This window comes from Armigeres subalbatus, chromosome 3, assembly GCF_024139115.2.
Source record: "Armigeres subalbatus isolate Guangzhou_Male chromosome 3, GZ_Asu_2, whole genome shotgun sequence".
Taxonomy (NCBI): Eukaryota; Metazoa; Arthropoda; class Insecta; order Diptera; family Culicidae; genus Armigeres; species Armigeres subalbatus.
In genome coordinates, this window is record NC_085141.1 from 355,210,836 (window position 1) to 355,233,446 (window position 22,611).

At 39.7% G+C, this 22,611-nt stretch overlaps 1 protein-coding gene across 4 annotated transcripts in view; it reads left to right on the top strand.

Annotated features, from left to right (window-relative positions):
• The window catches only part of LOC134226129 (CCR4-NOT transcription complex subunit 7), a 47,380-nt gene that overhangs the window by 19,177 nt on the left and 5,592 nt on the right, over positions 1-22,611 (top strand). The window contains exons 3-4 of one of the 4 annotated variants that reach the window (XM_062706704.1): positions 8,887-9,323; positions 19,139-19,942. In XM_062706704.1, coding sequence (XP_062562688.1) covers positions 19,142-19,942 — 801 coding nt within the window. In that variant the 5' untranslated portion in view covers positions 8,887-9,323; positions 19,139-19,141. Of the gene's footprint in view, positions 1-7,690; positions 7,883-8,801; positions 9,324-19,138; positions 19,943-22,611 lie in introns of those variants that run through there. The other 3 variants (XM_062706703.1, XM_062706705.1, XM_062706706.1) reach the window with 3 other exon arrangements.

Below are 22,611 nucleotides of genomic sequence, written 5' to 3' on the forward strand. Positions count from 1 at the left end.
GTAGAAGAGAAGAATGCAGCATAGGCGAGATTGCTGCAACACCGCACGAGGGCGAACGAGGCACGATATAAACGGGCGCGGAACAGACAAAACTCGATTTTCCGGAGGAAAAGCGCCAGCAGGAAGATCGAGACCGTGAAGAGACGGAGCAATTGTACCGCGCTAATAACACACGAAAGTTCTATGAGAAGTTAAACCGCTCACGTAAGGGCCACGTGCCACAGCCTGATATGTGTAAGGACATAAACGGGAACCTTCTTACGAACGAGCGTGAGGTGATCCAAAGATGGCGGCAGCACTACGAAGAACACCTGAATGGCAATGTGGCAAACGAAAATGGCGGTATGGTGATGGACCTGGGAGAACGCGCGCAGTACATAATTTTACCGGCTCCGGATCTCCAGGAAATCCAGGAGGAGATTGGCCGGCTGAAGAACAACAAAGCCCCTGGGATTGACCAACCACCAAGAGAGCTATTTAAACACGGTGGTGAGTCACTCACTAGAGCGCTGCACTGGGTCATTACCAAGATTCGGGAGAATGAGGTTTTGCCGCAGGAGTGGATGCAAGGTATCCTGTGTCCCATCTACAAAAAGGGCGATAAGCTGGATTGTAGCAACTACCGCGCAATCACATTGCTGAACGCCGCCTACAAGGTACTCTCCCAAATTTTTTATGTCGTCGTCTAACACCAATTGCAAGGAAGTTCGTGGGGCAGTAGCAGGCGGGTTTTATGGGCGAACGCTCCACCACGGACCAGGTGTTTGCCATACGCCAAGTACTGCAGAAATGCCGCGAATACAACGTGCTCACACATCATCCATTCATCGACTTCAATGCCGCATATGATACAATCGATCGGGACCAGCTATGGCAGCTTATGCACGAACACGGATTTCGGATAAACTGATACGGTTGATCAAGGCGACGATGGATCGGATGATGTTCGTAGTTCGAGTTTCAGGGGCATTCTCGAGTCCCTTCGAAACCCGCAGAGGGTTACGGCAAGGTGATGGTCTTTCGTGTCTGCTATTTGGCTTCGCCGACGAAATAGATATTATGGCACGTAACTTTGAGAAGATGGAGGAAGCCTACATCAGATTGAGGAGGGAAGCTAAGCGGATCGGACTAGTCATCAACACGTCGAAGACGAAGTACATGATAGGAAGAGGTTAAAGAGAAGACAATGTGAGCAGAAGACACCGCGAGTTTGCATTGGTGGTGACGAAATCGAGGTGGTAGAAGAATTTGTGTACTTGGGCTCACTAGTGACTGCCGAAAATGATACTCGCAGAGAAATTCGGAGACGCATAGTGGCTGGAAATCGTACGTACTTTGGACTCCGCAAGACGCTCCGATCGAATAGAGTTCGCCGCCGTACCAAACTGACAATCTACAGAACGCTCATTAGACCGGTAGTCCTCTACGGACACGAGCTCTGGACGAACGTGGAGGACCAACGCGCACTTGGAGTTTTCGAAAGGAAAGTGCTGCGGGACGGTACGTGGAGGAGGCGAATGAACCACGAGTTGCATGAGCTGCTGGGAGAACCATCCATCGTTCACACCGCGAAAATCGCCGGGCCAGGCACGTAGCCAGAATATCGGACAGTAACCCGGTGAAAATGGTTCTCGACAACGATCCGACGGGCACAAGAAGGCGACGTGCGCAGCGGGCAAGGTGGATCGATCAGGTATTAGAACGTTGGCTCAGGAGGCATGTTCCTCTCAATTTGGGAGATTTGTGCCATGATTGAATTCGATAAAGTAGGGGTGGCTTGCAAAACTTATCATTTTGATATTATTTTCATATTTTTATTATTATTGTATATCTGATTATATGTCTATCCCTAGTGTTAGGGCACATCAAAAGTATCGTATACTAGTAGAATGATTAATTCATTTTTATTTAGAATTATTGGAAGAGAAACCTGAAAAGTGTTGCAAGTCAGCGCGTTTGACGGTAATTCATATTGAGATTCTCACGTCCGAATGTGTGAGTGGCGATAAAAGGAAAACAAACACTCCTAGATGGTGCAACTCAGCAAATATTGGGTAAAAATGAGTATATTTCCATATATTTTTTGACTCTTTTGAAATCATTGTGATGACCCGATCATTTTTGAGGTTATGAGCAGAAGGAAAACAAACATGTTTTTACACATGACGAATTGCACATAAGTGTGCGAACGCTAAACGTCACTGATCTCTATACAGCAACAGTTCGCTAACTGGGCGCTTTTTAACTGGACTGCTTTTTAACTGGGCGTTCGTTGACAGTTATCTGTCAAAAAATAAAAACAAATACTAGGCTGCGAGGGGAGTCGAAATGGTAAATTATTCTCTTTCCAAGTAAAACACCGATCATAACAATGCATCGTAAATCCCCTCGTTAGCACAGTTAAAAAGCGGCACTCGTTAACTGGACTGATGTTCTAGCCCAGTTAGCGAATGGTTACTGTATGTAGCATATGTTGGAAATTGATATCACTGCTAACTAACTTTTCAAATCCTATTGGGGGTGCGTTTTTTTTTCAGGGAGGGCTAAGCCGCACCCCCCACCCACCCTAATTTACGCCAATGGAATTACTACACGCTGAATCTGTTAAGTAACGTACATCATCAATCCCAAAAAACAATTTTATTGTTTTAATATGGCCAATGCGATCTTTACTGTACGGCAAATCCTTCAAAAATGCCTTGAATACCAGGTCCCAACGCACCATCTGTTCGTTGATTTCAAGGCGGCATACGACAGTATAGACCGCGTAGAGCTATGGAAAATTATGGACGAGAACAGCTTCCCTGGGAAGCTTACCAGACTGATCAAAGCAACGGTGGATGGTGTGCAAAACTGTGTGAAGATTTCGGTGACAAGGTGATGGACTTTCGTGCCTGTTGTTCAACATTGCGCTAGAAGGTGTCATGCGGAGAGCCGGGTGTAACAGCCGGGGTACGATTTTCAACAGATCCAGTCAATTTATTTGCTTCGCGGATGACATGGACATTGTCGGCCGAACATTTGCAAAGGTGGCAGAACTGTACACCCGCCTGAAACGTGAAGCAACAAAAGTTGGACTGGTGGTGAATGCGTCAAAGACAAAGTACATGCTTGTGGGCGGAACCGAGCGCGACAGGGCCCGCCTGGGAAGCAGTGTTACGATAGACGGGGATACCTTCGAGGTGGTCGAGGAATTCGTCTACCTCGGATCCTTGCTAACGGCTGACATCAACGTTAGTCGTGAAATACGAAGGCGCATCATCTGTGGAAGTCGGACCTACTACGGGCTCCAGAAGAAACTGCGGTCGAAAAAGATTCGCTACCGCACCAAATGTGTCATGTACAAGACGCTTATAAGACCGGTTGTCCTCTACGGACATGAAACATGGACAATGCTCGAGGAGGACTTGCAAGCACTCGGTGCATTCGAGAGACGGGTGCTTAGGACCATCTTTAGCGGTGTGCAAGAAGACGGTGTGTGGCGGCGAAGAATGAACCATGAGCTCGCCCAACTCTACAGCGAACACAGTATCCAGAAGGTAGCTAAAGCCGGAAGGGTACGATGGGCAGGACATGTTGCAAGAATGCCGGACAGCAACCCTGCAAAGATGGTGTTCGCTTCCGATCCGGCAGGTACGAGACGGCGTGGAGCGCAGCGAGCGAAATGGGCAGACCAGGTGCAAAACGACTTGGCGAGCGTGGGGCGTATCCGAGGATGGAGAGATGCGGCATCGAACCGTGCATTGTGGCGTCAAATTGTTGATTCAGTGTTATCTGTTTAGATGTTAACTAAATAAATGAAATGAAATGAATGGCCAATGCGCATTGAAAGCTTTTTTTTTTGACGTAAACTACGTCTAAGGGGAAGACTCGGATACAGGGTGTAAAACGGAAATTTCCAAATTCGAGACCGTCACGAAATTAGGATAGATTTCAAACGCTAATAGCTCCTTTATCTTTCGATGGATTTTCGAGATTTTATTATCAATCGAATCGGAAACTCTCCAGCATTTTTTATGCCCATTGGAACTATTGAATATTAACGTAAAAACATTGAAAATCCCAATTCTTCAGAAACCCAGTAAAATTTCAGGGTTTCGTTACGGCCGCCATATGGTGCGGTTGGTTCTTGCGCTCTACTTTTGTGCGGTGATTCGCACAAAAACTAAAACAAAAGAACCAAAGCCATGACCGCGGTCGTAGCAAAAGAGGAATGTTTATGAAAAAGTGCTTCAGGTGCTGGACATGTTCGCCCTTGCTAATAATTATTTAAAGCTTACACTGATGGACATAATTATACTTCAAATTTTCATTGTAATCCCTCTAAATGCATAAACAGGTTTATGTTAAAAGGCAATCCTAGACTAACATTATAAAGCCAATTTTGACGTAAACTGCGTTTAAGGGGAAGGCTGGGATATTGTCGGCGTAGCACCAACTTAGAATTCGGAAGTCGGGACTTCCGAACCGAACTTTCTTCCGAAGTTTTATCTGTCAAAACTAATTGATGCGTTGTTTAGCGCATCTTTAGGCGAATCTAGCGCACTATTTCCGAAGTTGGGAAAGTTGCCTGTATCTGGAGAAAAATCCAACTTCGGTATAAAAAGCGGTCTAGCTTTTATCCGGATAGACAATACAATTTGTACAATATTTCAAAATTGAGGACCGTCATGAAACCATGTTAGATTTTGAAGTTAATAGTGCCTTTATTTTTTTAATGAGTTTTTAAAATTTGTTTGTCAATAGACTCGGAAACTCGCCACCAGCTTAAAAGTTTTATTAAAATTGATTATTAACTTTAAACAAGGTTATCTTACCATTTGGGCAGCACCCCTTAAAATAATAATTCAAAGAATTTAATAGCCATTTATTAGGCAATTCCTTTGAGATGCATTAACCACTCTAAGTCGAATAGGTAATAGTCGAAGAAAGGCATCATCACCTCTGGGGAATGGATTCGGGTTTTTTTATTGAAAATTTTAAATTGTCGCATTCAATTCTTTTCATATTTTGAATTACGTCAATTTTGTTCGAAATCAGTAACATCAGCAGAGATTCCATGTTGCCGTGCCACATTGCATAGTTCGATAAACCGTGAAGTGATAGATGTACTTGCTTTTGAAAAGTTTTGATGTCATGTCCATCGAACTATTTCATTTATTACGCGACGCAGAGAATACACTATTTGAACACTTACCCAAGCTAATTTAGCTAAATGTAGTCATGTAACTACTGTTCTGATGTTAGCCAAATGAGTGTTATAATGAATATTATGCAACCTATTAAGTTGATAACGTTCATTAAAGCACCCATTTCGTTGGTACGGAAAAGTAGGTCGTTTTATGACCCAACAGTGAACTGTAAACCAGATATTATGATCAGGAATTGCAAAAAGTTAATTACAGTCGCCTTTCCACATCTCCATATTGAAGGGACCATCGAGATAAGGAGAGATCGAGGAATTAAAATGGGTAGTAGATGGAAAAAGCTCGTTGCTATGAAAAACGGTAAAAAACCAAATGTCATTTCTTCTGCTTGATTTGTTTATCATTGCCCCAAGGTTGTCTAGTAGCCTAGAAACTTGAATATATCGACATAGAGAGAGTGAATCCTGAATAAAATATGATCAGAACACATCGAGATAGAGATACCAAGATAGGGAGGTTATCGAGATGCAAAAAGCAAAAATCTAGACCAACATTTGAAAAGGGCGTAACAGCCAAAAATTATTTCTTCTGATTCTTCGTCTACATATATAGCTTTATATGTGGATGAAGAATCAGAAGGAATAAATTTTGGCTGTTACGCCCTTTTCAAATGTTGGTCTAGAAATGTATGTAGTTCGTAGGGACGGAGAAAAGGGACATAGGGATATATATCGAGATGTAGAGTGTCGACGGTAATTGGTGCGCGATCGTTGCAGAACATACTCGCGAAATACTAAATCGTGGGAAAATCAATTTATCACGTAAAAGAATTACATAAATATTAATAATGAGCAACAATCCGATCGCTTCGGAAAAATGACTGTCTTACATATTGGGAAATATTCTATGAAGTCTTCGGGTTGGGCGGCCACACAAAATGATCATATAAGGGGCGATTTCTATAGTAATTTCCATACAAGTATCAAACTGCTGATGCTCAGTCAAATTACAACCAATTCAGTTAAAAATTTAGGAAGTTCATTAGAATAGCAAATGTTATCGTTCAAGCATACTGCCGTTCTACGCATGCTTGTACCAAATGAGAAAATGGCATTTGAAATTGAACACTAATTTTCATTGTTTGCATATAACCATAATGCAAAATAAGATTATTACATCACAGAACCATTCAGAAGACTTAATTTCATTGAAATCATTCTTATTTTTCACTCACAAATATAATTTGCGACAAAGATCATGAAAATAGTTTGGCGGGACAGTTATGCCGAGAAATAGAGCACTTGTTTTATGGTTTCTACGCATATCAGCCCCGTTCAATGCATGATTTCATGAATGGCTACTGCGATTGACATATGTCTCAACATGCTTTATCTAAGGAAGTGATGATGTCGCTGGTTGAAGTGATGATGTCGCTTAGAATGAGTATTGTACAAATTGCACCCATTAAACCAGTGCAACAGGCTAAGATTGCAAGATCTAAACAGAAAATGCTATTTCAATGTTGCTCCATAAAATAACAGAATCCGCCATAATGATGAATTTAATCACCGCGAGACAATTGTGCGTAGAAATTAAGCAATGGGACAAATAGACTTGATGTTGTTTTCAATGAATTTCCGAACAAAGTTCGAAATTTGCTCTATGGTGAAAAGTCAAAATCCACAAAAACTAACATGGGACAACTATGCGTAGAAGGGCAGCATAGGGGAGCCAAAAAGGTCAAAATTTGAATCACTCTAAGCTCATGCTCAAACCAGTGACATAGGCAATCGAATGAATTATCTTATAATCTGTTTTACGTAGTTTACGTCGGGCGGTCGTATCTTGTATATAACCCTTCTGATTTTTTTTGTTAATATTGGTGCTCTAATACATTTCAGTTGCCCCGTAGTGTTTTTAAACCAGTCAAAAACAGAGTATTGGTTAAGTCATCTGGGTTAACTTAATTTTTGAAATTTGAGTTCAAGTCTAGATGTTCGATAAGATGCAACAGAATAGAACTGTTCTATTGTAATATAGAAATGCATGCTTGCTGAGAAGGTATTAAGTATCATTCTTAGGGTGCTCAGCTCATCTTGCCCCGTCATATCCTATATGAAAAATTGGCTAATGTGTTTCAGGTTTCGTACACATACATACAAACGGACAGAGAGAAATTTGTTCAGCTCGAATAACTTAGTCGGTTGATATATATCATCATGAACCAGATTATCTGATTATTGAACATATCTCGCTTAACTTTTCAAAAGGACCTAAGTAACATTTTTTTCATGAATTAATTTGAATAGCGCAATCAACAGAACAACATGGAAGCTTTTGATTGCAGTACTCACATTAATTCATGAAAAAAATGTTACTTATGTCATTTTGAAAAGTTAAGCGAGATATCGATATGAATACCAACCCTAGCTATAAATTTGTCACAGTTGTATTATAACCTCTTGATCGGATACCGTACCCATCGTTAGTATTGCATCAGCTTATAGCGTTTACCCTAACGTTTTTGTCCAGTGTACCACCATATCGAGCAGCAGCCAGTGTATATTCTGCCGCTTAGATAGGTAGTGTGGTTCGCGATGGAGATCGGTTCGGGAAATAGATATGGTACTGTGTATTACCAAAATTACAACAACTACAAGCTGATGATGGCAGCGCTGGAACAACATCTACCGACCATGCCAACCATCCCACCATATCGGGGAAATGTGATAATGGTAATTTCGCTTCTAATATGTGGTTCGCCTGGCGACATTATTACAGATTGATTGTTCCTTGAAGCATTGTATCTATCACCCATTGATAGTTCTGTATTGAACAATGGGCGGATGAATTCACATATGTGGAGATATGTGGAGGAATCCGAAATTCGATATCAAATACTATTCCACTGAGTATGGTACTATAATTTCATAACTTCAATAATAAAGACGCCATCGAAAAAAGGAGGTATTGAATTAAATTAACAATCTAACTAAATGGGCTTTTAAAGTCTTATGAACGCTGCGTCGTCGCCAGTACGTGTGCTCGATACAACTTTTTGCATGTTACTTTACTACTTCCTCATGACCCAAATGTTTAAACCAATCTCTGATAGGGAGACCGAGTGTTATTTGCAAATCTACCCCAAATTTGGATTCATCCGACAAATCCATTGTTTGTAATCGAAATCGATCATCATTAAATATCCAATCTGTAGACCAAACTGCTGTGTTTCAGATATCGTTCATCTTCTTGCTCAGCATATTTTGCAAAAAGATGTAACATTTATTACGTTCTTTTCAAAAAGGTACCTTTTGCAATGTAGGTAGAAAAACGTGAGAAGACAAAAAATCACTGACTTAGCATTTACAAACGAATCAACTATCAAACCCAAAATAGTTCTGAAGTGTCAGTAGATAAATTATTCCCTTCATTTCTATTATTGAAAAAGCCTAGACGGTAGCGTGTCTCGATCTTTTATTGCCAACAAAATTACCTACAACCTACCTGTTCCTGTTTCCCGAGCTAACAATGCAAACTTGAACTATGTTGTCCACTTCCTAATACGTACGTATTAATTACCTATAGAAAAATATTTAACTCAAATCACTTTCATTTTTGTCTCTTCCACTTCACCTATCTTTACGTGTTTGGCTTCCGTCCTGTGAACGTCTCGTGGATTACGGTGCAACCGATTAACGGTGGTGGTTTGAAACGTTTCCTCCGTGTGAATCTGAAGAACTCGAAAGAAAATTTTGTGTCGTCTCTCGTTGGCCGTTAGCACCGGTGCAGTTTGATAGGTTCAGACGGCGCCCCGTCTATTAGCCCCGCAGCAGTCCCTTTCTTGGTTCTGGGAATATCCTCATTGGCGACACGGCGGCCGCCGAGGCAGACCAACATCAGCCGAACGCTGGAGTGAGAGATACTGAAAGCGACGAAAACAGCGATAACGACCAGCACCGCCACAGCCAGGAGCGACAAACGCCAACGGATGAAAACCAGAAAGAATCCAGTGGTAGTCCAACAACGTCGTTAAGTGGTAGTGACCAACCAGATCCGAAAGAGCATTCCCTGGAGGGAGAGAGGGACAGACAGGAAGGAGGGAACCGGAAACATCTGCAACAGCCGAAGCAGGAACAACTGCAACGAAAGCAAAGGCCCCAACCTGAGGCACAGGTAATTCAGTGTAAAAACAAGCATGTTTGTGTTGGACGCGGTATCTGTTTGGGATTAAATGGATCTTTTGTCGCATCTATTTACTTAAACATTCAGGGTTGAATGATCAATAGTGGACCTCCTAGTAGCGGAATTATGCACTTTCTGCCATAAGGCGAGGAAATTCCCAACATATTTATTTCGAGTGGTATCCAATAACAAATTATGTATCTCCATCCTGCATCATACATACATGAAACAAACAAGTAGACGACGTGATTGGTTGAAATTAACATTTGAAAGTCGGACTGACCCCCTAAGGATCTATAACAGGACATAGCTTCTAGCTTCCCTATAATAGTCGACACTCCATTTGATTTTCGTGTCTCTTCAAAATATTCCTATTAGACATTCTCGTGTTGTTTTTTCACAAAATTGTAAAACATCATATATTTTTATATTCCATAGACTATCCAATGCATGTTATCAAATCATTAGAATGTAAGTAAGGTTCTTCCAAAGGAATTTCGTAGAAACATAATTTCAGAAACTGTTGTTTTTTCACAAAATTGTAAAGCATCATATATTTTTATATTCCATAGACTATCCAATGCATGTTATCAAATCATTAGAATGTAAGTAAGGTTCTTCCAAAGGAATTTCGTAGAAACATAATTTCAGAAACTGCATATGTAAAATTATTGGCCAAAATGAGATTTTCATAATTCTGAAATCTCGTCCAAAACTACGTATTATGGCAAAAAAAACGAAAAAAAAAATTGATTTGGAATGTATGACATTTTTTTCGTTTGTTTGAGAAAATACATATGATCGCGCACTTTAAAATGCAATTAATGGAGTACTGCTCACAGTTTTCGTACTGGAAGTTCCCCAGGGTTCTGAGTTTTGCCTAAAACTATTAATCTGTAACGAGGAAATCTCGGTGCCAATTTGTCCAAAAACAGTTAGTGTAAAATGGATATATGCAGTTTCTCAAACAAATGATTCAATTAGGGGCTTACTACGTGGACAGTTTGGGGGGAAGGGGAGTATGTCGATTGTCCACGGTCCAAACAAATTTTTGAAAATTTATATGAGAAAATGTCCACGCTGGGGGAGGATATCTAAAACTGACCAAAATTGGTACACGTGGTATATAACCAGCCCCTCCTTCTTCCTATTCTTCTTATTGGCATTACATCCCCCACTGAGACATTGCCGCCTCGGTGCTTAGTCTTCAATCAGCACTTCCACGGTTATTAACCGCGAGGTTTCTAAGCAAAGTTACCATTTTTGCATTCGTATATTATGAGGCTAACACGATGATACTTTTATGCCCAGGGAAGTCGAGACAATTTCCAAACCAAAAGTTCGAAATCGAACGCAGCCACCCTAAGCATGGTCTTGCTTTTTATCCGCGCATCTTACCGCTAGGCTAAGGAGGGTCCTTAAACAGCCCCTTACATTATGCTATAATAAAGCAAATATGGCAGGTCATTATACCCTATACACTTACACTAATTCTCGTTTAACAATTGATAAGGGCCTACAAATAAAAAGTAAACAAAATCAATTTTAACACCCTGCGATAAAAGATATTTTAGTTACCAGATAAAGATTGTCGCTTCGGTTCCCTTTGTTCTGCTGTCCGGAACATGTGTGGTACCTAACTGTCAAATCGTATGTATTTTCCTTCATTGACATTTAGATCCCCTATCCTCGCCAGCAAAAGATGTTCCGGACAGCGACGACAGCGACAATCTTTATCTGGTAACTAAAATATCTTTTCCTGCGATAGCTTCCGTTAATAGCTACCAATCGTATAAATATATTTCGCATATTCGATTAAATATATTAGAAAAAAAACTATTTTCGATTGGGCCAATAACTTGTTATTTTCAAAATATTTGTAGGTTCACCCTAAAAAACGGCCAAGCCACTCGTTTTTTTTTCTGTCTGTGATAAGCCTTCTCCAACTTCAGGCCGATAGGGTAGATGTACTATAGTAGTTATTTTTGTTTGGATTCGTCTATTTAAAACAGATTTTGTGAGCACGCAATATGTGTTGCCTAATCTCCGGGCGTTAGTAGATTCAATATCCGTTCAAACCACTATTTTAAGAGGACAAGAAAGGGGTGGCGAAAACTAAGTCCCGGGGATGGTGAAAATTTAATCAGAATACTTGCTAATTAAACGGCATATTTATATAAGTTATATAAATACAGTGACCTGCATAATAAAAAGCCCACTTGAGGTTTTTCATACAAAATGGTCAACTTTGGAGATCTAGATCTCGATTGCGTGTGAACAAATTTTGCTGAAAATTTGACCAGAGCTCAGATATAACTTGAATTTTACCACACCTAATTCACTAATTCATGAATTTTACCGACCATATTGATTCATAGGGTAAAAAATTATCGCGGTAATACCAAAACGATTTTTTTTGGCAAAAAATTGATTTTATAATATCTTGAAAACTACAACTCTTTCTGTACAAGTATAGTCCGCAAACTTTTTTGTTTTGCCAAAATACGCGTTTTGTTGAATAAGTCATCAGTTTACAATCTATAGAACTCAAGATATTTAAAAAATAAATTGTTGTCGAAAAATTCATTTTGGTATTACCGCAATAATTTTTTACCCTATGAATCAATATGGTCGAAACCCAGGTGTGGTAAAATTCAAGTTATATCTGAGCTCTGGTCAAATTTTCAGCAAAATTGGTTCACACGCAGTCGACATCTAGATCTCCAAATTTGACCATTTTGTACGAAAAACGGCGAGTGGGCTTTTTATTATACCGGTCACTGTATATCGTCATTATTAAATCAGATTTGCTAGCTAAGGACCAGTTTTACATGATAATCCCGACACCTCCACAATAAATAGTAAATAGACCTAATAGACATTTTATTTTAACGATTTCGACACATTTTTGCATTGCTTTCGATGCAATTAAGGTTATGGATGGATAGATAGTGTTGATTATGTGCTTTTAGGGGTTTGCTGCTTAAAATATCATAAGCCTAGGAAATAGAAATAGAAATTATGAAGCATTTTTTTTTTCGAACGGCATTTGGATTTTCATTGCCTCCACCATATGGGCAATACATGATAATTGGAAACAGGATTGTACGGCGTGGCAAATAAGGTAAAGAAGCTTCCTGTTAAAACGGGAACATTTTAACATTGGTGGCTATAGCCATATTATTTTGTTTTTCATGTAAGGGTATGCCAAAAAACTTGCCCATTTCATCCTTTTATTACAAAGTTGTGCCGAAAGGCTATCATTTCACTCCAAAATCGAACTTTTTATAGAAGTCTCGGAGACCCATGATGTTATATACCAATCGACTCAGCTTGTCGAACTGAACAAATCGAAATTAATTTATTGCCTTTTTTCGGTGATAATTATACTACTCAAAGCGAAAGGGAGTAGATGAAAGTAATGAAGATACAGATTTAATTGAGACCGCAAAAGCGAGCGGCAAGTGTGAAATGAATGGAAACTGAAGATTAGCAGAGGGCCATATGAGAGAACAAACATTGTTGAAATCGCTTCCACCCGGAACGGCTTGGATAGTGACGTGGTGATTGTCGTAGCCAAGCAAATCTGTCTTCCGTTCGCCTTTTTACCTTGCTTTACCTCAATTTTTTTCTATTAATGTCATTTTTAAATATATTAATTTATTTCATTATTTTCATCAAGAAATAAGAAATACGTTCCACTTTATCCCATCAATGTAACCAACAAATGCAAATACTTGTCATAAGACGAGTTTGTACAATCCCATACAATTAAGTGGTGGAATTCAATGGGATTGTACAAACTCGTCTTATGACAAGTGAAGACATTCCACTAAAAAGCTCAAAATAATTTTCTTAACAAAATGCAAATACTTTTTTTCAGACTCACTTTATTCCCCACAATATTCACCGTCTCTACTCTTTCTTTTTTTTCGGTTAGATTTTTTTTTTAGCTGTTAATACGAAAACATGAATTAGGGGAACAGACGGCTTTGGCAGGTTTTGTTCTATTATTGGCAGGGGGGTTTTTGTCGACCGAATTTTATGAAATTTGGCCACAATATTCTTTGATATACAAAGAATGTTTGGGCCAAATTTGAGCATAATCAGTCATAAAAAAACCCCATGCCAATAATAGAACAAAACCTGCCAAAGCCGTCATTACCCCTAAATTGTATTTTTCTATTTCATACCGGTGCAGTTGTTTATATATTAATATCAGCTGTGAATTTATTATTTGTGGCTCTAAAGCTTTGACGCTGTCCTTAAACTGCTCAAATAATTCTGTTTAAAACTATTGATTTACTAAACCATCAACTAAACCAATCTAACCCAAATCCAATCCACATCTAATCCAAATCCAATCTAAATGCAATCCAAATCATATCCAAATCCAATTAAAATCATATCCAAATCCAATTAAAATCCAATCCAAATCTAATCCAAGTCCAATCTAAATCCAATCCAAATCAAATCTATATCCAATCCAAATCCGATCCAAATCCAAATTTTTGAGATACTTAAACGAATTGGCAAACTTTGCAATTGGATGCCACCAAGCAGATGAATTGTAAACAAAACCATCTTCAATTCAGCAAATTTGTTTTTTTTTTCACAACTTTTTAGATTACTTTCCAAATCTTACAGATCACCGAACTGCTAATGTAACTGTCAATCTAACGCGCTGCTTATCGGATGAGTTCCAAACATAACTAATAAAACTGATCTTGAAATTGTAGACCACCTTTGTTTTTTTTTATATTTCTCAATATTGCTTATTTTGCTCATTGAAACACAATCTATTTTTTTTTTCTAGAACTACTATTCTGTCAAAATTCTCTCTCGCCTACTGACACTCCTTATTTTTTACATATGTCCATGGCTTTTCTTAATTTTTTTTTTGCCATATTATTTTCTCGGGTTCTCTCTCTCTCTTTCTATTTGCTCTTAGCATATCATGGCTTATCTTTTTTTTGCCGTTCTCTTTTCCAACTTAGGCTTACCTTTTTTTTATTGCCTTTTATATAGCATGGCTTCCCATTATTTTTTTGCCATTTTTTCAGACTGAGGCTTACCATATTTTTTTGCCATATCTCGTCTGGGGCTTACCTTTTTTTTACCCTCCACCAATCATAGCTTATCTTTATTTTTGCCATATTTTTCACGTCGGAGGCTTACTATTTTTTTTTTTTGCCTCATTCAGCTTTTCTTCTACTGCTGACCTTTCTTAGCTTGTAGGGAGCAATGACTACGTCATTGTCGTAGCCAAGCAAATCTGTCTTCCGTTTGCCTTTTTACCTTGCTTTTTTACCAACGAAAACAAGCGCAGAACACCGAAGGATAATTCGCATGTTCACGCCTCAAAAACAGAACACTGAATGATCGTTTATTTTCACCGTTCGAATAATCTAGAATTCCTGTCAGCCTACTGAGATTGAATTTCAAATTTCTTCTCATTAGCTTCTTAGTATGCTGGCATTTCAAATGCCTACTACGATTTAATTTCAAATTCGTTATCATTTTTTTTTCTAATCATGTCATTTTTAAATGTATATTAATTTATTTCATTATTTTCATCATGAACTAAAAAATAAGTTCCACTTTATCCATCAATGTAACGAACAAATGCAAATACTTTTTTTCAGACTCATTTTATTTCCCACAGTGATCACTGTACCAATACAGGCAAAATAACAGCGATTTCAACCCGCTAATATGTTGTTGGGCAAGCGTAAACAGTTCTATTAAATTGTGGCATATTTTCAGGGATTCATACTAGAGCGCGCTAAATCTCTTCACGCATAACTCTCGCAAGCCCGTACTTCGCCCAAATTGAGATAAGAGATTTACTGCCCATGATCGCATATTTGTAACATTTGCATTTTTGGCGATTTTAAGATAAGCTCATGAATCATCTCCAAATTGCTAGTTCTTTCAGCTGACCAGGTGAAATAAGAAAGTTTGTTCCAAAAAACTCCAAAAAACTGTCAAGTTGTTTCTTAACATTGAGCTAAGTGACTGCATAACAGTAACACTGAAAAACTTTATAGGGCACTGCACGGAAACATCTCTTTCTCTTTCGTTCTTCATAAATTTTGACATTTACTGGCCTTGTTGTTTTCTAATTTCTTTGTAGCGAAAAAGAGACAAAGCAGCCCGTGTAGTGCCCTATTGCTGGTACGCCATGTGCTGTGTACAAAAATTTTCGCAATTATTTTGCTTTCAAATACCTACCAAGTAATGGAAATGTTTTTATACGGAAGATTCCAACTGGGTGAAGTGTTTGTGCAATTTGTGGGAATTTTTAGAAAAATCATTAAGATTTGCATAGTTATGCATATCGCAAACTTCATCGTTCCATTTCTCCCATGTCTACTTTTGTCGATTGTTACAAATATGCAATCATAGGCAGTTTAGCGCTCTTTTAAAACGCTCATACATGCAGACATCACTTCTATTTGTCAAGCTGAGTCTATTGGTATGTGGCATTATGGAACTCCTATCAGGCTATATTATGTTCTCTTTATAGACAGGACTGATGCACGCTTTAAAATAACGATCAAAGAGAGAAAAAATGCATGGTTTTAGAAAAGGATTCATTTAAAAAATTATTATATTTTCGCTTACCCTAAAAGTAGCAAATGCATACATACGCAACTCAGGTTCAGTTCAATCAAAGTTAATTACCTATATTTCGGGGATTAAACCACCCGACTTGGACACTTGGACAATGTTATGAAAACTGATATGTGAATATTTACATTATGTGGAAGGTAAGGATTTGAAAAATGTATTGGAGGTAACCACTTTCCCTTCGATGGGACTCGAGCCGCCAGACATTCTAAATACTCACGCTCCTCTAATGTGAAAGTGTGCTACACACATGTGGAAGTGTTGGCTTGAGAAATGGATTGCGAGTGATTTGACTATGCGTCCAATTTGGGAATCGCGAGCTGCGTACTGAGGGTCGTGGGTTCGAGTCCCATCGAAGGGAAAGTGGTTACCTCCAATACATTTTCAAATCAATATCTTCCACATAATGTACATATTCACATATTAGTTTTCACAATTTTAGAAATGTTTTTGGAAAACTTGCCCCAGGCGTGTGTTGCAGTGTTGTAAAATGGATTGTATGTCAATGCCCAGAATACCAATCCCCAGAATCAGTTCCCCAGAATGGTATTTCCCAGAATTCCATTTCCCAGAACGACCAATTCTCCAGAATGCAGCATTTCCCCGAAAAGAAATCCCCAGAATGACCCATTCCCCATTTAAAAAAAACCAGATTAATCCACCTAGCGTGGTGCCTAGGTGGTGCCTTTCTCGCATTTAGTTAAGACACCAACCTTATATGGGGTTTATATGATCCGATGTACCATTTTCTTCATAACTTTTAAACGCAATAACCTATCGATATAAAATTCAATAGTGATCAACAAGGCTTTGTCCCCTGTCGAATGAAACTTGTTGCGATAAAATCGGTTAAGGATTACTACACGAAAAGTTGTCTAATGTTTTTATAGCTTTTGTGCACACACATACACACACACATACATACACACGGACAGACAGACATGTGCTCAGCTCGTCGAGCTGAGTCGATTGGTATATAATACTATGGGTCTCAGAGGCTTCTATAAAAAGTTCGTTTTCGTAGTGAAATGATAGTCTTTCGGTACAAATTAGTTGTACGAGAAAGGCAAAAAACCCGTATGACCCATTCCCCAGAAACCAAAAACCCAGAATGACCCGTTCCCCAGAAAAAGGTATCAGTCTAAAAAACTATGTTTTTCGCTGTCATTTCTATAAATTAAAAATACTAGATACTTATTTCTATGCAAAAATACTTATATTGAAGTACGCATTTTCCCGGAATGGTGCCCATTTGATATGTTTGTTAGGGCTCAAATATAATACGAAAGAGCATATAATCCATTATACTCATTGTTCATATTGGGGAAAGCCGTTTGGCATAATGACCATTTGGCATAATCGTTGAAAAGAGTATGAAATGCAATGAGTCGTAAGAATATATTATTTCCATTTTCACCTGGAATAAGACAAAAGAGTAAATGACTCCTTCTTTAAAAGTATGCGTTTGCCCGGAAAAAGGCAAACGAGTAGATAACTACTTCTTCAGTATGCATTTGCCAGGAAAAAAGGCAGAAGAGTAAATGACTCATTTTTTTAAAGTACGCATTTGCCCTGGATAATGGAAAAGAGTAGATAACTCCTTCTTTAAAAGTACGCATTTGCCCTAAAAAGACAAAAGAGTAGATAACTCCTTTAAAAGTATGCATTTGCCCGGAAAAGGGCAAAAGAGTAAATGACCCTTTCAAAAGTACGCCTTTTTCCGAAAGAAGGCAGAAGACTAGATGATCCATTTTTTAAAAGATCGTAAAAGTCGAAACGTATATGATTTCTTTTCTACGCATACGAACGGAATAAGATAAATAACCTGATGATTCCATCTTATAAAGCTCACGATTTCTCCTTATAACGAGAAAGCATGCACGCATTATGTTGGAAGAAATCTAATGAGTAGATCATTCCTCCATTCAAAGTACGCATTTGAAAAAAAAAACTTTTTAAAAAATCACAATTTTTCAGGAATAAGGCAAATAAGCACAAATAAGCACATCATTATAAAAGTTAAATTTAAATTTACCCGGTATTGAGATTCTCACCTCCGAATGTGTAAGTGGCGATAAAAGGAAAACAAACACTCCTAGAAGGTGCAACTCAGCAAAGCGTGGGTTAAAATGAGTATATTTCCATATATTTTTTGACTCCTTTGACATCATTGTGATGACCCGATCAATTTTGAGGTTATGAGCAGAAGGAAAACAAACATGTATTTACACATGCCGAATTGCACATTGGTGTGCGAGCACAAAACGTCACTCATCTCTATTAGCTTCTGCCTAGAGTTTTTATGATTCTTTTAATATGTATGCCAAATGGTCGTTATGTGAAAAGCCCTAAAATCATTACGACTGTTTTTCTTGCCAAACGGTCGATATGTCAAATGGTCTTTATGCCAAATGGCCCCTGGCCTTTCATTCAACTCGGTATGCCAAATGGCATTATGCCAAACGGACTTATGACAAACAGCATTATGCCAAACGACATCATGCCATTTGGGGTAGCCCCGTTCATATTTAGTATTAATACGAACTTTTTCTGTGGTATTTAGTCAAATCTAGGAAATGGTGCATTCTGGGGAATGTCTTTCGGGGGATGAGGGTATTCTGGGGAATGTCTTTCGGGGGATTGTGGTATTCTGGGGAATGGTTTTCTGGGGAGTAGTGCATTCAGGGGAATCACTTTCTGGGCAATGGGTTTCTGGGGTATGACATACAATCGTAAAATGTCATCTGCATGTCAGCTGACTAATTAGTCCAATATTTGTTCAGAAGCCATGAAGTGTATTCATAGTTTTTGATAAACTCATAATGCTCGAGTAGTCCTATATTTTTGTCTAAAAGTACTTTGTTCTAAATATAACAACTGAGGCTAGAGTGTAAAGTAAAGTGTGTCACTTGAATGACATTTTGCCTCTCACGCCACAGATTACATATTTACTGCAAGATTTGTTACACAAAGTTGTAGGCACATCTAAGCACTATAAGTTCGTCATACTTTACGGAATAATATCTAGACTCTGAGAAAATTTCTGTGAAAATTATACAAATGAATGCCAATGACATTTTACAACACTGCACATTCATACGATATTATACATACAGATGTCACCATACTCTTATGAAGCAGCTAACAGATCATTCTCATTTCGTTCGTGACAGGCAATGCCATCGGCAGTTAGCGGTGGCGGCGGAGGCGGAGGAAATCATACCGGAACCGGCGGTGGCAATGGAAATAACATGAACCCCCAAACGAACGAAGAATGCGGCATTCGGGACGTCTGGCGACACAATTTGGATGAGGAGTTTCGCACCATCCGGCACATCGTTCAGAAGTATCACTACGTGGCGATGGACACGGAGTTTCCCGGCGTTGTGGCCCGGCCGGTCGGAGAGTTTCGATCCTCGGCTGACTATCAGTATCAGTTTCTGCGGTGCAACGTCGATTTGTTGCGGATCATCCAGCTTGGTTTGACCTTCATGGACGAGGAAGGCCACACACCGCCGGGCTTCTCCACGTGGCAATTCAATTTCAAATTTAATCTCAACGAGGACATGTACGCGCAGGACTCGATCGATTTACTGCAAAACTCTGGCATTCAGTTCAAGAAGCACGAAGAGGACGGTATCGATCCGTTGGACTTTGCCGAACTGTTGATGACATCCGGTATAGTGCTGATGGACAACATCAAGTGGCTCAGTTTCCACTCGGGCTACGATTTTGGCTATCTGCTGAAGCTCCTGACCGACCAGAACCTTCCAGCGGAAGAGAGTGATTTCTTCGAACTGCTGCGTATCTACTTCCCTACGATCTACGACGTGAAGTATCTGATGAAGAGTTGTAAGAATCTGAAAGGTGGTCTCCAGGAGGTAGCCGACCAGCTGGAACTACGTCGTGTCGGCCCCCAACATCAGGCCGGTTCGGACTCCCTGTTGACCGGAATGGCGTTCTTCAAGATGCGCGAGGTACATGGTTTTGGTTTTCTAAATACTAGCAGTAGCAGTAAGAATGATGACAGTAATGAGACAGATTGTTGTACTGACAGTGGTGTTGGAAACGGTTCAGGGGAGATCGGGGAAGGAAGTGCCGGCGACGGTGAATGTATCGGGAAATGTGAAAACGATAGCGGCAGCGATTTTCTAAGCTTCGAGTGCAATTGCGCCGAAAGTTTCGGAAGTGTGCTGAATCAGTCGCTCAATCACATTGATACAAAGTTGAAGGAACATGTTAGAAAGAGTTCAACTGATTAAGACGATTCACTGTTTGGCAAATCGGGTTTGTCAAAACTCCTATCTATGTAAGACTGAATTAGGGCAAATTATTGAACTACTATTGCCATGGCTAAGGATAGGATACAGCAAATGAATATGTTCTATCGATTTCAATCGTTTTTTGTTACTTTTTATGTTTAGATTATTTATAAACAGTTGAATTGTTAAACCTATCGCAGTTGAATTCGAATAATAAAACAATGAACTAGAAGGAACCGAAAGTTTCAAGTCGTTGTTAATTTTTCTGCTTAAACGAAAGATGTACCACAATAAGGGAAGAAATAGGCACTCTAGTGAACATGCTGTAAGAGTACGTTCTGATTTGCTGTATCCTACCGGGAGCTCAGTGATTGATTTTACCTATTGAGTTATCAATCATATGTAAAATGTGTTTTTACTTTGGAAGAGGCATACAGATTGAGTACCGTCTTCGGGGGTGAGAATGGGTCACTGTTTCAAACACTAAGAATGCTTGTAGAATAGAATTATCTGAGGGTAAGAAGACTAAATTATAAGAGACCTTTTTGAACGATTTTGCTCTACGACCTCCAGACTGCCGGTGAGAGCGATGACCCATTCTCACCCTCAGAGCCATTGTCACTCCCGATGGCGGTATTCAAGATGCACAAAGTTTTAGATTTTTCAAATAACAAATCAATAAGTTTTTTAAAATTTAATGCCGCGTCAATGTTGGTAACAACACTACAAATAAATGATATTCAGTAAAAAATCAGTTGGACAGCGCCCCTGTTACCTTCTAATTGAAAACCTACGCAGCATTTGTCGCTCGACAGATTCAAAACTACAGCTCTTCGATGACCCTACGCCGAATAGTGTATCCTTCTCCACTGAACTCGAGCCTGGCCCAATCGCTTCCAGTCGACCTGAACGTTGTGCGCCTTCAGGTCCTCTTAAACTGTATAAAGCCATCATGTACGCGACCTTCCACGAAGCCTGCGGCCTCTTCCAGGTTTTCTAAATAGTATTTTCGATTGACGTTCTTCCGGCATACGAACAACGTGTTCAGCCCACCTTAGTCTGCCGTGTTGTATAAGCTTAACAATATCCAGCCCTTTATACAGTACCAGTCCTTGCTGGTTCAACTAGTGATTCATGCGACGCCACCACTACCGTTCTCCTGGTTACCGCCGACTATTGTCCGCAGCACCTCACGCTCAAACGCTGCGAAAGCACTCCGATTAGCCTCCTTTAACGTCCATGTTTCATGGCCGTATAAAGCCACCGGAAGAATCAGAGCAGTATACAGCGCGAATTTTGTCTTCGTTTGTAAACTACGGGACTTAGCTGGTTACAAAGTCCGTAATAAGCCCAATTTGCAGCAGCCTTTTCACCTCGCAGGTAACATCATTATCGAACGTCACTAAATGTTCCAAGATAGACAAATTCTTCTACCACTTTAAATGTTTTACCATTCAACACCATTTCACTACCACCACTAATGAACCCACGTTATTGCCAGCGACCATGTACTTTGTTTTGCTGGTATTGATCGTGAGTCCAATTCTCGATGTCTCCCTCTTAAAAGGCACAAAAGCCTCTTCCACGGCACTGCGATCAATCCCAATAACATCGATGTCGTCCACAAAGCCCAGGAGCATATGCGATCTTATGTTAATTGTACCGCTTCTTTGCACACCAGCTCTCCTAATCGCTCCCTCGAGCGCTCTATTGAACAGTATATTCGAGAGTACATCACCCTGCTTCAATCTCCATCTAAGGTAACTAATGATGTCGATATTTCATCCGCAACCCATTCACTTGATTTCGATCCGCCAACGTTATACGAATCAGTCGTATCCATGTTCTAGCATAATTTGAGATAGTTCATTCCGTTTCATCGCCTTGAAATCAATAAACAGATGATGTGTTTGCAAGTTGTACTCCCGGAATTTATCAAGGATTTGCCTCAGGGTAAACATTTTATCCGTTGTTGATCGGCCCTCACGAATACCTGCCTGGTATTCGCCGACGAAGGACTCTTAAGACGGTCTCAATCTGTTGAACAGAATATGGGACATAATTTTGTACGCCGAATTAAGGAGGGCTATTCCTGAGGATTTTTGTCTGTGTCCTTTCTTAAAGAGAGGGCAAATGAGGCCGTCCAACCAGCTAGCAGTCAATTCCTCGTCTTCCCATATTTTCGACATAATATGAGGCAGAACTCCATAAAGCCATGTTGCCATGTTTGAGAAGTTCAGCCGGGAGCTGGTCCTTCGCCGCAGCCTTATTGTTTTCAGCTCTTTAATAGCTTTTCTAACCTCATCTAGTGTAGGCGACCATCGTCGCTAATATTTATTCTGTTCGCCGATGCCCCATCACTTCCACGTGCTTCCACTACTCAA